This window comes from Myotis myotis, unplaced genomic scaffold (assembly GCF_014108235.1).
Source record: "Myotis myotis isolate mMyoMyo1 unplaced genomic scaffold, mMyoMyo1.p scaffold_m19_p_7, whole genome shotgun sequence".
Taxonomy (NCBI): Eukaryota; Metazoa; Chordata; class Mammalia; order Chiroptera; family Vespertilionidae; genus Myotis; species Myotis myotis.
The window spans coordinates 25718775-25735604 of NW_023416379.1; the positions used below are offsets into that span (position 1 = coordinate 25718775).

Here is a 16830-nt window from a genome sequence, read left to right on the forward strand (position 1 = left end):
TTTATCTAATAGCAGGAAGAAGACTTTGCCAAAAAACTTCACCAAAGGTTTGATGTGTTGTTTTCTTTGCAATGGCATCTAGAGCAGGAGTTCTTTCCTAATGGCCTCCAGCTTCATGCCTCCTAAGAAGAATTATCCTCCGTACGTACTAAGCTGCAACAGAGTAAGGCAGCAGGAAAGAGCCTATCTGTGATCACTGCCTTGTGCCTCTTTACAGAAGCTTCTGTCAGAGGAAAGGTTTGTATCCATGGAAACAGACTCCGATGAGAAGCAGCTGCTTAATCAGATCCTGAACGCCGTGAAAGTGACACCGTCCCTCCACGAAGACCTGCAGGTGGAAGTGATGAAGGTTGGTTTGATGTGGCTACCAGTCTGCGTCATTGGCACAGGAACAAACTCTGACTCCCCCTACCCCCCCAGCTCTTACTGTTTTCTGGGAAATGCCTCTGCATATTGGTCATGCTAGCTCACCCTTTGCTTAGAATAATATATGGTTATTATCCTTGCTTATGGTCCCCCGGAGTAACCTTGATTATTGAACAGAAAGGACACCTAAGTGAAAAGGTATGATTTCAGTACATCTGTAAGATTTTTGGCCCACTCATGCATGTCCAATGTTAGAAAATGTATTTATCACTTTTTGAGAGCATGTATGTGAGCAGTTCTAGCTTGGGACAGATCCGATCATTTTGGGTATCCTGCCTGCCTGTCTATGTTAAAACAAAGCAGAGTTCTAATGCTGTTTCAACATTCACTAAGGTCTTAGAATAGTCAGTTTTTAGGGGAAGAAGACCATAATTTGGAAGCATATCAGAATCATATCTTTTTTCCCCATGCTCAAATTATGTGACCTTAATCTCCCACATTCCAGCTATCATCTCTATTGCCGAGGGGGTGGGGGGGAGTGGCGGTTGACATCTCTCCCTTTTCCCTTCCTTGAAAATCACCATGGTTGGGAGCCCCTTACACTGACTCTGCAGTATGTCATATCCTGGGAGTGAAGAGTGAGTTGGGCAGGAAAGGATGGAAATCTTTCCCAGAAGAGCGCCTTGGTCAGAGTAACAGCTGGAACCAACAGACTGGCTTTCAATAATGTCTCTGCCCGTTTTCTCCCTAGAGGAATGTTTAAGAATAGCTGGTGGCATAGAATGGTTGATTTCTTCCTGGAAGTGCACTGAGGGATTTTTGTCTTGGATAAGAGATTCACGTCTCTGGGCTTCAGTTTCTCTGCTCAGAAAAGAAAAGCTTGGTTTCAGTCATGGCATTTTCTTAATGCCCTGGGACTCACCCTAACCCTGTGGTGGGTGGTTTAGTGTAGTGATTAATGAAGAGCTCAGACTCCAAAGCCAGCCTATCTAGCTAGGTTTGAATCCTCATTCATTTCCTAGCAGATTCATTTCCTTGGACAGATTCCCTAACCACTCTAGCTTGATCTTCTCATCTGTAAAATGCGGGTAATAGTAGCACCTACCTAATAGGATTGTTGTGAGGATTAAGTAGAGTGATATTTGTAAAGAACTCAGCACAGTATCTGGCATAAAGCAAGTGCTTTCAAAGTGTTAAATATTACCACTACTCTTCCTACTTTTACCTACTGCTACAGCTACCTAGTGCTGCTGAGTCAGAATCTTAGTGGTGGGTCTAAGAATAGTCCTGTACACAGTAAACATTGGGAAACTCTGAGCTGGATGGCCTTGAGAAGCTTATTTGTCTTTAACTCCCTTTGCTTTGGGAATATACAGGTTTTTCCTGTCCTATGACATATGTTTGTCAGTTGTGCAATCACAGGAACCGAAGCATAACCACCTCTAGATTTGTTTTACTTCTCTACTACCCCCTTGGCCACTATTGGGGGAGAAGCAAGGCCAGCTGCCGTGTTAATTGCTTTTACTACTTCCAAGTCTAGTCTGCTGAGTCCTTCATCTACTATTAAGTCTCAAAGTACTGAAAGCTGAGCTCTGGTGTCATACTGATAGACACGCCTCACAGATTTCATATTATCTGGAAATTCTCCCAGGCATATAACTTTTTGTAGAGGACAGACATATGTATTAAAAGTTAAAATGAGAAAGTACCTGTTTTTGTAGGAGCTGTGGAGAAGCAGGATGCTTCATGGTCATGTCCACAGTAACACCTGTTTTGAAAAACTGTACTTGCTTTAAAAAATAACAGTTCAGCAGTGCCTTCTGCCAGCTTTGCTGAGCACAGGAGTTGACACATGTTAACTCTCCTGGAAATCCTGGAAAGCCATCTTAATGGACTTTTTAATGATATCACAATAGACCGTGGTACTTGTAATTAACGTCTGGAAAGAAATCAGACATTGTCAGAAAAGAAAAACAACAATCTGGGCTGCCATTCTTCACAAGTAGATTTCCAAAATGCCTAGAAAGATAAGGGCTTTTGTTGCATGCTGTTATTTTTAACTAGTTCAACATTAGAATTGGGGAAAATGTATTTTTTATTTAACTCTAGCTGGTACACAATACTATGTTAGTTATCTTAGTTTCAGGTGTACAACATAGTGATTAGACATTTTTATACCCTGTAAGGTGATCTCCCCACTAATCCTAGTACTCATCTGTCACTGTGCAATCTAATCACCATATTATTGACTATAGTCCCTTTGACCTTTTTCACCCATTTCCCCACTCCCTATGGCAACCATCAGTTAGGTCTATGTTTCTACGAGTCTGTTTCTGTTTTGTTTTATTTTTTGTTTATTTTGATTCCATATATAAGTAAAATTATACAGTATTTGTCTTTGTCTGATTTATTTCACTTGGCATAATACACTCTGGTCCATCCATGTTGTTGCAAATGGCAAGATTTCATTCTCTTTTTCTGGCTGTGTAATAGTCTATTGTGTGTGTATATACCACATCTTGATCCATTCGTCTATCAGTGGACACCTAGGTTGCTTCCATATCTTGGCTGTTGTAAATAATGCTGCAGTGAACACAGTAGTGCATAGATCTTTTCAAAATAGTGTTTTCATTATCTTTGGATAAATACTCAAAAGTGGAACTGCTGGGTCAGATAGTAGATCTGTTGGGACGTTCCCCCCCTTCTTTCTGATGGATAACCTTTAATGAGGTTATTACTGATACAACTGGCTGAGTCTTCAAAGACTACAGGGAATTACGGCTGGCCTTCTGCCTCTGTAAGTGTGTCAGAGATGAGAGAATGCAATCTGGGAAGGGCAGGCCAGCTTTGTAGATAAGGCAATATATGATATGGAATACTGAGAAAGCATTTGATGAATGTTTTGTTATTGGACATCTTATTTTATGTGCATCTTTGGATAATAGAAATGAATATTGGTGGAAGGCTTTACAATTTTCAAAGGAGAAATGACAGGAGCTGATTATTTAGCGTTTATTATGCATCAGAAACTCTGCTAAGTACTTGACATTCATACTCAGATCACACACCTAGTTAAATGATGGAGCCAGTACTTGAACTGTAATTCAGCCTGAGGTCAAGCCTGTGTTCTTAAAGAGTGGGTTACATTGCCTTCTTACTCTATCTGCAAGACATTTTAAAGTTGATTGAATAGAAAAGTTATGTCACAGACTAACAAGGGGCAAAGCTAGAGTGACTTGAAGTCCTGTGTGTTTTCTGTACCCTCCCATGACATTATAACACTGTATTTACTTACTAGTTCAATTAGCTAGATTCAAATATGAAGAAAGGATCATAGTAATTTTCCCACCAAAGTAGCTGATGGTTCTGTTTGAGTGTGAGTGTGTGTGTAAGTGCGCGCTGAGGAGGGGAGAGAGGAGGGGAGGGGAGGGGAGGAGAACTTGAGATTATAAGTTAGGGGAAGGGAAAGAAAATGTCATTTACCATTGACATGTTTTCATATTTTGTACCAAAGCCAACCAGATGTCTACAGAAAATATAAAGGTGAATGATTCATGGGGAAAAAGCTTACTATCTGTAGAACCGGTAGACCTAAGCTTTAGGTTGTCCATGTAGAACTCTGGTCTTACAGTGGAGAGGAGAGAGTACTTTTAAATTATGTACCAGCTTTGCAGTCCATGCCCTGGTCTGCGAGTAAGAAAGAGGCCAAATGGAAGGAACATTTCTACATCCCTTCTCAATAATATTTTAATGGCAGAGTCTCATATTTTGGCCTTTTAACTCTGGGCATTTGGTCTTCTAGAGCAGCCGTGGGCAAACTACGGCCCACGGGCCGGATCCGGCCCGTTTGAAATGAATAAAACTAAAAAAAAAAAAAGACCGTACCCTTTTATGTAATGATGTTTACTTTGAATTTATATTAGTTCACACAAACACTCCATCCATGCTTTTGTTCCGGCCCTCCGGTCCAGTTTAAGAACCCATTGTGGCCCTCGAGTCAAAAAGTTTGCCCACCCCTGTTCTAGAGTGTCTTAGGGGAGGAGGAATGATCATTAGCCAAGTTTGAGGGTGAAAAATGACTAAATTGTCTTGCCTTCTCATAACAAGGAGAAATCCATTCTTAGTCTAAAGCTAAGTCTATTGAGACACGTTAAAGATTTGCAGCGATCTCTAGTATTAAGGAACAATCCAGTGTTTGATGAAAAATGTTTAATTTCAATGTGCAGTTGTTAGAGGTTGATCTGTCATGATTACAAACACATTTCTTTGGTTATTGCAGAAGCATCTAAAATAGGTGGTTTTGCTAAGAAAGTGGTTCCCCAACAGCCCTCCCTCTTCCTGCTCCGAAAATTGAAGATAGTGTTTTCTACTTTGTATACACATTGATAAAATTCGTACTATTTCCTCCCCCCACAAGCTTCTCAACCCCTTAGTGTGACTGCATTAGACAGATAATAAAAATATATGGAAAGGAAGAAAATATTGAAAACTTAGAAATGTGGTTTTCCTTTAAGTAATTTATGCATTACTTTTTGAGATAAAGGTATTTTCACATTATCTATTCTTTTTTTTTTATGCACCACCATTTCCAAGTGCCATACCACTTGAATATATTTGAGAATAATTCTAAGTGTTTTAAAACTTTACACCCATGGTGTTTGTTAAGCAAGCAGAGATGCAGAGGCTCCTATATTTACTGGGAATGTGTTAGAGTTCCTAGTAGAGTGGGGAAGATCCTCCAATTTTTTCAATCCTATTGTCAATAAATATCTATTGCTTCCTCTGTGCTAGGCGGGGATGATCCCATGGCAATGAAAATGAAACTGAAATGAAACAAAAACAGTCTTTGTCTGAAGGCCAGTGGTAAAGAAATCAATGAAATGCATAAATACACATAAACTGTGATAAATACAATGAATGAACAATCTAGGAAAACTAAGAGTGTATTTATTTATTTATTTATTTATTTATTTATTTATTATTTTTTTAAATATATTTTATTGATTTTTTACAGAGAGGAAGGGAGAGAGATAGAGAGTTAGAAACATCGATGAGAGAGAAACATTGATCAGCTGCCTCCTGCACATCTCCTACTGGGATGTGCCCACAACCCAGGTACATGCCCTTGACCGGAATTGAACCTGGGACCTTTCAGTCCGCAGGCCGACACTCTATCCACTGAGCCAAACCAGTTTCGGCAAGAGTGTATTTATAGTAAGGTCTGAGGGTGGGCAGATGAGGAGAACAGAGAAGTCTCTTAGGTAATATTTAAAGCAAATAGATCTAGTATTAGAAAGAATCAAGCAAGAAGATTGGGATTGGAAAAAGTGAAGAATTACTGTATTAGTTAGGATTTATTTCCTCGGAAACAAGGCAGAAGTTTATTTTTCTCTTGCATAAATTTGGTTTAGTATTGGCTGAACCACATTAACAGAGATGTTTGTTTCTTGGATTTTGTTTCCCCACCTCATTGTCCATGATGGCCCCCCATCCTCAGTCATCACACATTCTAGCCAACTGGCAGAAGGAAGGATAGGCAGGACACTTCTGCTCACATCCCATTGGCCAGACTTGGTCACATGACAACACTCGGTTGTAAGGAATGCTGGGAAGTGTAGTCTTTATTTTGGGCAGCATATTCCCAGAGTTCTAAACTTCAAAAAGAAGAGGATAGTGCTGAGAGAGAACTGGCAGTCTGCCACAATCACTTATCACATGAGAATCGCAGTCTGGTTTATTTTTCCTCAGCAAGAGACAGCTGACACATCTCCTCTGCCATCTCCTGCCCTTTTTTTTTTTTTTTTTTACTGCACTTTCCTCAGCAGAAAAGAATTATAATGCATTCAGAGAGGTGTGAGGTTAGCTGAAACCTAGTGGACTACAGTGGCCTATTCAGGGGGAACATCACGATATAATCTCTCTGACTAGTTAATCCTAAACTCTCGATTCAGGCATGACTACAGAATCTCACTAGGTACTAAGTGAAAACTAATTACATACTGTCAGTATTGTTTGTGTCCCTTTGGTGCCTGGCAGAGCATCTGGCATGTGGCTTACTAGTTGCTTGTTACTTCAGTTTTGACTAATGGAGAGGAGAAGGAAACACATGTGATAGTTTTCAGTGGCCACAGGATAAAAGGAAACAAAAAACTCAAGTTGTGATTATAGATAAATATCTGTTTGAGTTCAAAACTGAGAAAGAACAACATGGATTTGGACTTTAGAATTGAAGTAACCTCAAACATCATCAGATCCTTCTTTTTATAGGAAAATTGAAGTTGGAATGGTTCAGTTACTTGGTGGGGCTTACATAGTTGTTGGTAGCAGAATTGCTTTTTCAACCATTTAAATATTTCTGGAGAGGCTTTGTGGCAACCCTAGGAGTTGATCTGGTCTTTGAATGTGTGGTATTGGATAGGTGAAGAAGAAAACTTTCTAGACTTGTGTTTGAGTTAACTGCAAGGTCAGTGTGAGTAATATGGCTTCTGAAAAATAATGAAACGTAATGAGAAAGAAGAAATGTCCTACAGTTTAGATAGGAATTAACTGAGACACCTTTACGTGGACAAGTGTGTCTGCAAGAGTAGCAGAATGGCATGATGTAATTGTCCTAACAATCATTACACTCTGTCATTTTAGAATTTCTTGTTACTTTTTCTGCTTTTCAAAATATTCGGTAGCAGAGTGGTAAAAACAGAGCTTCTAGAGCTAGAATGCTTGGTGAACGTAGGAAAGTTTTTTAATTTATCTGTGCCTTAATGTTCTAAGCTGTAGAATGTAAATGATAATGATGTATACCTCCTAGAGAAAGACAGGTGGTGTCTCAGTATTCAGGGCGTGTCACTGAATTTTCTGCCTCAGTTTCTGCTGAATTTGACCAAGTTAAAAAAAAAACCAGAATGTTTCTAAAGAAGGAATTATGGGATTGCTTTCCATTTGAGGAAGTTTCCAGCCAATATATGTGAGGGACCAGAAGGAGATATGTATTAAGTAGCAAAGCTAAGGTATCAGCCAGAACTAGAGCTGGGGTCTGAAGTGCACCTGGCACTGAGGATTTCAAGGGTCTGCTCTCTCCTTGTTCCAGGAAAGACAGGGCCTTCTGTGGGCTGGACTCCGATTCTTAGATACCCTTTTGAGCTCTGGTAGATTTTTTTGTTTGGTTTGACTTACAAATATCATTTGGTATTTGGAAAAATGAAACTACAGTCACCTCAAGAAGCACTCCTATATAAATAAAAATTATTTTAATAGTTTAAGAAAGAGTAAAAGAAGAATTCCTTGCTCATTCAGTGTGCCCCCATGCCCTTGATGTGCCTTTGGGTAGGTTGTCTCCCCCAAATCAACTTGCTTCTTGACTATTTCCCCAAGTTTAATTTGTTAATTATATGTTACAACATATTAAATTAAGACTTTCATGAAAAGATAAAAACAGCATTACAACTGGTGTGCTGTGTTGGACCCTGATAAACTTTCCCAGAATACAGTATATTTTTCCAATCATAATGCTCATAGCAACTTATTATAACTCCTTATCTTATGACTGTCTTCAAAACCAGATGTTAGCCCTGCAAGATAGGGGATCGGGGTGTCTTTTTTGTTCACTGTATGCCCAACATCTCGTGCTAGATCTGCCCCCTGGTAACACCTCAATAAATATTTGTCGCATAAATGAAGGAGAGCCCGAGGAATGCAGCACACAAGTAGATATAAAGTAGACATGCAGTGGCCGTCTCTGGAAAATGGTCCTTTAGCAGAAATGAGGTCTTTGAAACATAAATCTTAGGCAAGTTACCATTTACTATGTTAAGTGCCAAAGACAGGTTCAGAGCAGAACAGATGTCAGGCAGGGAGAATGTTCCGTAAGTCTCATGGGAGATGCCCTCTGGGGAGCAGAGGTGGTTTTCTCACTCTCCAGAGTGAGGTCCTGCCAGATGGCTGTACGTCTGAAAGGAGGCTTACTAAATTCCGGTTGCCCTCACCAGGTCACCTGACACTTCAGTACGTGATTGCAAAAATTGCCTTTAGCCATTTATACCACCTGGATGTGACATTCAGATTCCCAGGACAGTTTTCTTCTATAGAGCTGGGCTGTCTTATCACATTGTCTACACATTTTCCAATAATGGTTAAGCACCTAGGTGCGCAATCTCACTGACCACTGACATTCTCGGAGGTTGATTCTCCTATGGACAGTGCACAGGAGGGACTGAGCCTGGGCCAGGACTTACCATGCCTCCCAGGGCCAGGCAAGGTGCTGTAAACAGGTGGGCATCAGAAAGTCAGACCTTACCACTAGGAAGCTTATAAATCTAATGGGGTGAAGAGGACACACAGATTTAAGTAATATATCTAAACGGCTCCAAATAAATTCTGTAGAAAAAAGCCTTTTAGATTTTCTGCCAGTTCTGTGATTGTCACGTCTGTAGCGGTATTGCCTGTATTAAGCATTTTGAACAAGGGATACCACTGTTCTTCAAAATATGTTACTTTATTAATATCTAATATGAAGCTTTGGGAATGGAGGAAGCAGGAGAGATTTTAGCAGACTGATCAGACATGAGGGAATATGTAGGGAGAACAGTGTAGGATGATACCCAGGTTTTAAATACGGAGATGTTTGCCTTCTACGTTGGGAATTCCCTGCATCCCTTTGCCAAATGCACCCCAGTCAGTCCATATCCATAGGAATGACTACAATCTGTCTTTAACTTCACTGACATCTTATTAAGTGTCTGCTTTATCACTTCAATTTTCCATTTGTCTTAGTACAATTAGTTTGGCCTGACCAATCCTAAAATAATACATGCAGAACATTTAACATAGGGCATTTAAATTGAAGTACAATAAGGTTCCAACCTACTTTCTAGCATCATCTCTAGCCTCTACCTTCATACTTCCATGCCCTTACTCATGGCATTTCCTCTGCTTGGCACACATCTCTCTCTCTTTTCTCTCCTGCATCAGTGCTTTGCTCATATGTCATCTCATCTGCAAAGTCTCTCTTCTCCAGTTATGATGTCTTCTAACCTTCAGAGTTAATATATACAGTAGTCCCCACCACCACGTGTATGTGGGAGATAAGTGTCAGGTGGATGCCTGAAACCTTGGATAGTACCGAGCCCTCTATATGCTGTGTTTCTTTCCTATACATGAACACCTTTTCACTTAAATGAAGCATTTTACGGCCTCTCTTCAGCATCTCTGAATTGCCAGATCCTTTTACTTGTGCCAGTTCTTAAAATAGATCAGCTTTACTTTCTCCTTTCCAGGCTATTTTTTTTTTTAATCCGGGGTTTCTGTACACATTTTAAATTGCAGAGTTGTTTGGGAATTTTGTAGTCTTTATAATGATTTTTCCCCTTTTCATGGAAGACTGAGCCCTTCTTTATTTAAATTCTCACCCAAGGATATTTTATCATTGATATTTAGAGAGAGAGGAAGGGAGAGTAGGAGGGATGGAGAGAGAGAGAGAGAGAGAGAGAGAGAGAGACATCAATATGAGAGAGACACATTGATTGGTTGTGTCCCACATGCTTTCAGACCAGGGCCAGGGATTAACCTGCAACCCAGGTATGTGCCCTTGACTGGAATTGAATCCATGACCTTTGGTGCACAGGCCAATGCTGTAACCACTGACTCACACCAGCCAGGGCTTAAGCCTTTTTTTCCTATCCTCTTAGATCATTTATAGCGGCTGTGCCATCCAGCTAGATTGCAAGACGCTGCCCATCTATCACTCAAGTTCCTGCTGTTCAGTGATAATGTAGTCAGTATGCTTTCGTGACCCCGTGAGGGCTGTATTTTTAATGGAGTCGCCCTCGATATTTAGATGTTCCTGTTTTTCTCGAGGCCAACATGCTCAGAATGTGAATTTAAAAATTTTGCCCTCTCACGATGCAGTGGAAGTCAGACACTTTAATTTGCTGTGGCTCTGAGTTTCCTTTCACTCACTCTGTATTTTAATTTGGTGAATTAATGCTTGCTAGGCACTGGGCATAGCAACTGTTTCTCCACTTAGCACTTTTTGGGTGAGTCAGTTCTGTCTGCCTCATCATCCTTGCTAGACACGGGTGTCCTTTATATCTCTTGTGAGCCACGGGGGACCAAGGCACTGTCAGAGCTGTAATTAAAACCTGCTGTGCTGCCAACACAACAGACTGTGTGCGAGTTTAAGGAGCTGGCTTCCTTACTGTGCTTCACTTTCCCTTCATTATTGTCTGTTGTGCTTAGCTTTTGCGTATGGCTCAGTGAGTCTTTTGGTATTGGTGGCTAGGCATCAGGTGGGGAAAGCCTTTCTTCAAAGATGTTTTGAATAAAACCAGCAATGGGTGGGTACAGGGAGCCTGTCTGCTGCAGACTCCCACTGCAAGGCCTCCCTGTGCCTTCCCTGGCTTCCCTGGGGCAGAGGGAGTCGAGCCTCTCCTGTTCCCGTGAGAGACTCGTGATTACCAAATCCCGCCACCAGCACCCTTCGTGAAGACTCTCAAAGGCACCGCTCCCACTGCCTCCAGCCACTGCCGCCAGAACGCAGCTCTTGCTCACAGAGAGCTAGGGTGGGTTTTTGAACATTTCTTTTCAAACCTACTTTTGTATGAATGTACACAGGATGGAAGGCAGAATGTCGGTCGTCAGTCCTGTAAGAAACTATACGTGGGGTAAACAGGTTTCATAAATGTCCAGTTGTCAGTCTTTGTCATGAATACCTAAAAAACCAAGGCCCAGGTGGACCAGTACTCACCTTCACAGACCACCACCTCCACCAGCCATCCGTTTTCTCATACCTTCCTACCCACCTGCTATAAACATGAGGGGGAGGGGGACACAAGAAAAGGAAGCTGTGCAAAGTAGCAGAAAGCTAAAGTAGGAAAGCATCATATGAGAAAGCCTGAGGGCCTTTCGGGTGCTCAATGGATGTAATAGTCTAATGGGAAGATCATAAATAAGTAAATGCATCGTTCATGTAGGAGACTGGTACATGCTCCGAAGTGAATGAGCGGAGGTGTCACAGAGGCTGAATTGAGACCTGAAAGAACCAGCTACATGAGTGACGTGAGGAACAAGCATAGGAGGAGTCAAGGACAGGAGGGTTTCAGGCAAAGGGACACCCAATACAGAGGTATAGATGTGTCCTCTCCCCAGGCCCGATGGATCCTGGTGACTGCTGCCCACAGCTGTCTTGCACACCAAACACCAACCCCCCGGGGGGGCAAAGATAGCCCTTAAATTAAAGAAAGCCTTTTTCCGTGAGGCCATAAAGCAGTTGCTCCATTATCCCTCTCTTCCAGCCGGCATAGCATTGAGATGATTTTTATCAGGAGTCGACGCTTAGGTTATCAGGCATCTTAAGGATTAAGAGACTGAGGAGCAGACCCACAATGAACTTATCTAACCTTGTGACTAAAATTGGCAAAAATCCCCTTTTCCTTTTTAAATTGCACACGTAATTGCTTTCTCCGAAGGAGTGACTGCATCTAGCACTGGCCTGGCTGGTGACTCAGAATGAGAGCTTAGGAAAGGCCTTGTCCCATCTGACAGTCATACTTCGGGTGTGCTGCTGAGGTGTATGTGCTGTATAAGGTGACTGTGCTAGGCTTCAGTGCTCTTCCATGAATTGGGCTACATTCTCAGGAGGCTGCTACTGACAGGACCAGGTGCAAGCAGGGCCCGGCTGTTGTGTTTGGGAGCAAGGAGCAGACACCAGCACTTTTATGTCTGAGGCTACCAGCTAGCAAAGTTGCAGCGTCAGGAGCCAAATGGACAGGGGAGAGTCTGGCGTCTTATCTCCAAAATTAGAAGCAATTCTTAAAATGCCACAGGCTTTTATTGATCTGTTCCCTAATAGCTCTACAAGTAGAGAGTGAGATTTTTAATGGTCGCTAACGATCTTGCAAATGTCATCGACTGGCTGTCTATATATCTTGGAGAATAAGGGGCACACAGGACTAACAAATCCCAGGCAGCATTCTGAGGGAAATTACGGGGGGGGGGGGGGGGGGGGGGGGGAGGAAGTGACCATGCAACAATTTCTAATCCCATGTGGATTTGGGAGGGGACAGGAGCAGGAAAGTTGAGTGATGCTTGGATCTAGGAAGAAGTAGAGACAGTATTGCCAAGGGGTTCAGGGCATGGAATCAGATTACTTGGGTTCAGATCTCAGCTCCACAACTTGTTTCCTGAGTGATCTTGGGCATCTTATTCAATTGTTCTGAGCATCAGTTTCCTTATTAGTAAAATAAAGACAATCATAATGACAATTACTAAAAAAGCAATCTAGATCATATACACACAGTGCCTAGCACTAAGCCTGGCCATTTAGTTTCCTTATCAGATACTGGTAGACTTCCTGGAGTTGTTGAGGAATGCCTTTTCTGGATTGCCTTACAGTGGTCCTTCCCTGGGGGTGAAGGTAGCATCCTTTACTTTTTAAAGTGTTCATCTCTATTTTATTGGACAATGTGCGGCCACCAATTAGAGAACAGTGAGTGAAATAGCAACACATTCGATAAAGCAAAGAACAAAGGAGTCATCAACAGGACTGCACAAAAGCCATATGGAATAAAAATCATTTTCTAGGTTGTTAACCCCCTCTCTCTTCCTTCCTCCCCCACCTCCTGGTTGGTAAAGGTTTTACTCTGCATAACTTACACCCCGACATTTGACCTGAACGGGAGTGCAGTGCTGAAGATCGCGGAGGTGAGTGCCCGCTGCTGCCCCCCCCCCCCCCCCCTCGGGTGCTGCTTGTGCTTGTGCTGCTTGCTCACAGCTGCTTCACCCCAGCTGGCATCCATACGGGGTAGAGTGGAGCCCAGCAGTGGGGCAAGGCCTTCTCTGGTCATGACCCTGGAGAATTTCCACTAAGGGTTGGATCTGTGAGAAGTGGGCTCCGTGGTCCATCGTCCTAAGTCATGGTGCTTTGCATGCTTTGGTTTGCTTAACTTGAGTCTGTAACCATAGAAATAACAGTACTGGTTCTCCCCACCTTACCTCACTCAGAATGCATTCTTAGGCTGTTTTTCCTAAGCTCAATCAAAAAGCATTTGAGTTTTCTTCAAATGTTTTTTAAAGAAACCAGGTATTTGATTTAGAGAGATGTTTATTGATTAAATTCCATTCCTGTCTCCTAATCCCCTATGAGTGCATTTGTAGCTGTCGCTGGAAAGCCTTCTCTTTTCTGTCTGTATTGATCTGTGCTGTAGCCTGGGGCAATCAATACCTCCCAGAGCTCCCCCGAATGTGTCCTATAGAAAACTTGGCTTTCTGACTGTCTGGCATAAACCTTTGGTTTTTGGAGACCTCATTATTCCAGAGCTGTACTTTAATACTCTTAGAATAATTTTCTTTCTAATTCTTGAAAAGAGTATCTCCAGGACTTGTATGTTTTGACAAGCATGCACCTTCAGACTTTAATGAGGCATTGATATTCTGAATTCTTAAATTACAGAGAAAAAGAAAGCCTATTAGTGCTCATGAGTTTTTGTTTTTACAATAATGATTACCAATTATTGGGTATACCAGGTAGATGCTAAACACTTTGGGCATGTTTTCTTTTTTTCATCATTTTTTTCATCATTATTGAGGTATAGTTGACAAATAAATGTATATATTTAAGCTGTACAACTCGGTGTTTTGATATATGTATATATTGTGAAATAATCACTACAAACAAGCTAATTAACGTATCCATCACCTCACCTAGGTAACACTGTCATGGGTAGTATTTATATTGGCTGATTCATGGGCTTTTATAGTATTGTGTGCCATTAAAGGGTGAAAATTAAGAGAAAATTATTTTGAGCACACAGGACATTTTTGTGAGTCTATCAAAATAAGAAGAAGCAGATAATTAGCTGACTTCTCACTACAATATAAATCAGTTCTCAAATGTGTATTTATATTGTTGGAAAGAATACCTTTCTTTTACACATTTATATGTTTTACTCCATACAGGTAAAGAAAGAGAATAGCTGTCAGTATTTTTTTAATGAATTTTGAGAGTTACCTGTGAGTACTCATTATTGGCAGGTTAATTTTTTTCTATTGTGGTAAGAACACTTAGGATGAGATCTGCCCTCTTAACATAATCTTAAGTGTACAATACAGTAATGTTAACTATAAGCACAATGATCTAGAGCAGATCTCCACAAATTATTCATCTTCTATAACTGAAACTTTATACCCATTGAATAGTACTTCCTCTGTATTTCTCCCTCCTTCCGGCCCTTGGCAAGAACGACCACTCTGTTTTTCAGAATTTGACTATTTTAGATTCCCCATTACTTTTATTTTATTTACTTTGGATATCTGTGTATTGTTTTTGAATTGTAACAGAACCTAAAGAAATCTCCTAGTGAATATGCATGTTAACATCTAATGATAGCCTCTTTACAAAAGGTTTATATTTTATACTATGTAGAATATTTGATTTAACCAAAAGCTTCTACAAAATCTAATCCTTACAGCTATCGCTTTATTTTTTAATATTTTTTATTGTTGATAGTATTACAGATGTCTCCCATTTGCCCCCCATTAAACCCCCTCCTCCCAGCCCCTACCCACCCATCCCCATGGTCTTTACCACCCTATTGACTGTGTCCATGGGCTATGCATATAGGTGTGTAAGTTTTTTGGCTTATCTTTTTTAAAATGACAACTGTAGTTTTTTTTATTGTTTTTTTGTGTGTGTGTGTGGGGGGGTTCTTTTGTTTTTTGTTTTTTATCAGAGCAAGAAGCAGGGCTGGCATGTGGGAGGCAGGCCAGTGCAGGGCAGGAAGGGAAATGCAGCCGTCACTGTGCAGCCGGCCCTTGGGGAGCTGTGGGGGCACAGGTTGTTGCAGCACCCTACGTTGCGGGATGGCCACCAGGAAGCCCAAGCTGAGAGGAGGAGGAGGTTGTCTTTATCCTCCTCGCAGGAACCAGTTTTCGAATAAGAACCTGAAAGTTGGGATGCAGTTCCTGAAGAGTGGACAGGCACTGCCCTGGACCACCCAAGTCAAGCGTGTTCACTGAGGGCGTCTGGAAGCAGAGTAAAGACTCGGCAGGCCTGTCCAGAACAGTGAGGCAGCAGGGCACAGTGCTCCCCACCAAAACCTGTAAAGGAACCTGTTTTTGAAGAAAATCTCAGCCTGAGAGATGTAAAGGTAAAGGCCTCGCCGTTGGAGGTAGAAACAGGGCTCCAGAGTCCCATGTTTAGATGTCGGCCCAGCTCTGCCACCCCCAGCGTGTTGCCTTGGATACCGCCCTGGCTTCGGGCTGCTTCTCTGTAAAAGGAATGCTAACAGTGTGGTTGTGCCAATGGGACAAGAGAAGTAGAATCCACATAAATAGCTTTCCGTGCAGGTCCGGCCGCATAGTAAATGCTTGGTCAGTGTCGTTATGGAACTTCACATGGACAGTGGTGTCGAGCTTACCCCTAAACAATATGGCCGATACCCTGAAAGGATGGGTCAGCAAAGGGCCAGCTTCCTGAGAGAACTGTAACAAGCTTACTCGAGTCCCCTCTTGTCCTGCCTGCAGCCCACAGAGATTTCCTAGCTGGACAAGAGTTCCCAGTCCGTGTGCAGATAATGAAGCAGAGGCAGACCATCGCGGAGAAACCTGCTACTCCAATGCTAGCTTTGACTTGTTGCTCCTAATAAAGACCTGGAACTCTATTCCTTGGAAGGAAGAAGGACTTGGTGAAGTTCTTAAAAATAAACTGTTCATCCTGTGCTTGATAGCGGCGGCCTTCCCCTTGCAGGCCCGCAGAAGATTCAGTGGGACCCAGGGTATAGGCTGCCTCTTCTCTAGGCCTCTCAGATCCACCACTCTGCTCCAGTGACTGGACATTCTGGAAGACTCTCCAGCAAGGCAGGGGTAGGGACTGCTTCGTAATGGCCCAAGAGTCACCACTTCAAAGCACCTTTGCTAAGTGTGCAGTATGACCCTTCTGGACCTGGCATGGACACCAGCTTCAGAAGAGGAGGAATCCAGCTCTCCTGCCTGGCAGGCCTGTGGGTCAGGACATTTCCATATCAGTCTGCTGAGGGAGGCCGAGTGACCCATGAGACAACGAGCATACAGGGTCAGGGGTCACTCCGATCATAAAGCCACCAAGAGAAACACCCTGGAGAGTACTCCTCCTGCTAAGAAGAATAGTGGACCTTTATTCATGGCTGCAACTCAGAATAGTTCTAGGCGTAGCTATAGTTCTTGGTTCTCTGTGGCCATTCCCTCTAAGAGTCAGTAATTCGGAGGAGGCTTGAAAACATAACATCACTCGCGGTAAGAGACAAGTATATGCAGTCCAAGAGAGTGTTCTGTCTACACCTACTACCTATTTAGCATTTACTCTCTGCCAGGCACTGTTCTAAGAACTTTACCTACATTAAATCATATAATCCATATAACAATACTGCAAAGCAGGGTAAGGACAGTGACACAGAGGTTCACTATCTTTCCCAAAGTCACACCGTTAGGAAGTGGTAG

At 42.2% G+C, this 16830-nt stretch overlaps 1 protein-coding gene across 4 annotated transcripts in view; it reads left to right on the forward strand.

Moving 5' to 3' along the window:
- ARFGEF3 (ARFGEF family member 3) overlaps positions 1-16830 on the forward strand; it is a 131019-nt gene that overhangs the window by 36579 nt on the left and 77610 nt on the right. For all 4 annotated transcript variants that reach the window (XR_004968743.1, XM_036316579.1, XM_036316578.1 and 1 more), the window contains exons 4-5: positions 218-349; positions 12991-13059. Coding sequence is in view for 3 of the 4 variants with exons in the window: in XM_036316579.1 (XP_036172472.1) it covers positions 218-349; positions 12991-13059 (201 nt within the window). In the remaining variant the exon portion in view is untranslated. The remainder of the gene's footprint in view (positions 1-217; positions 350-12990; positions 13060-16830) is intronic.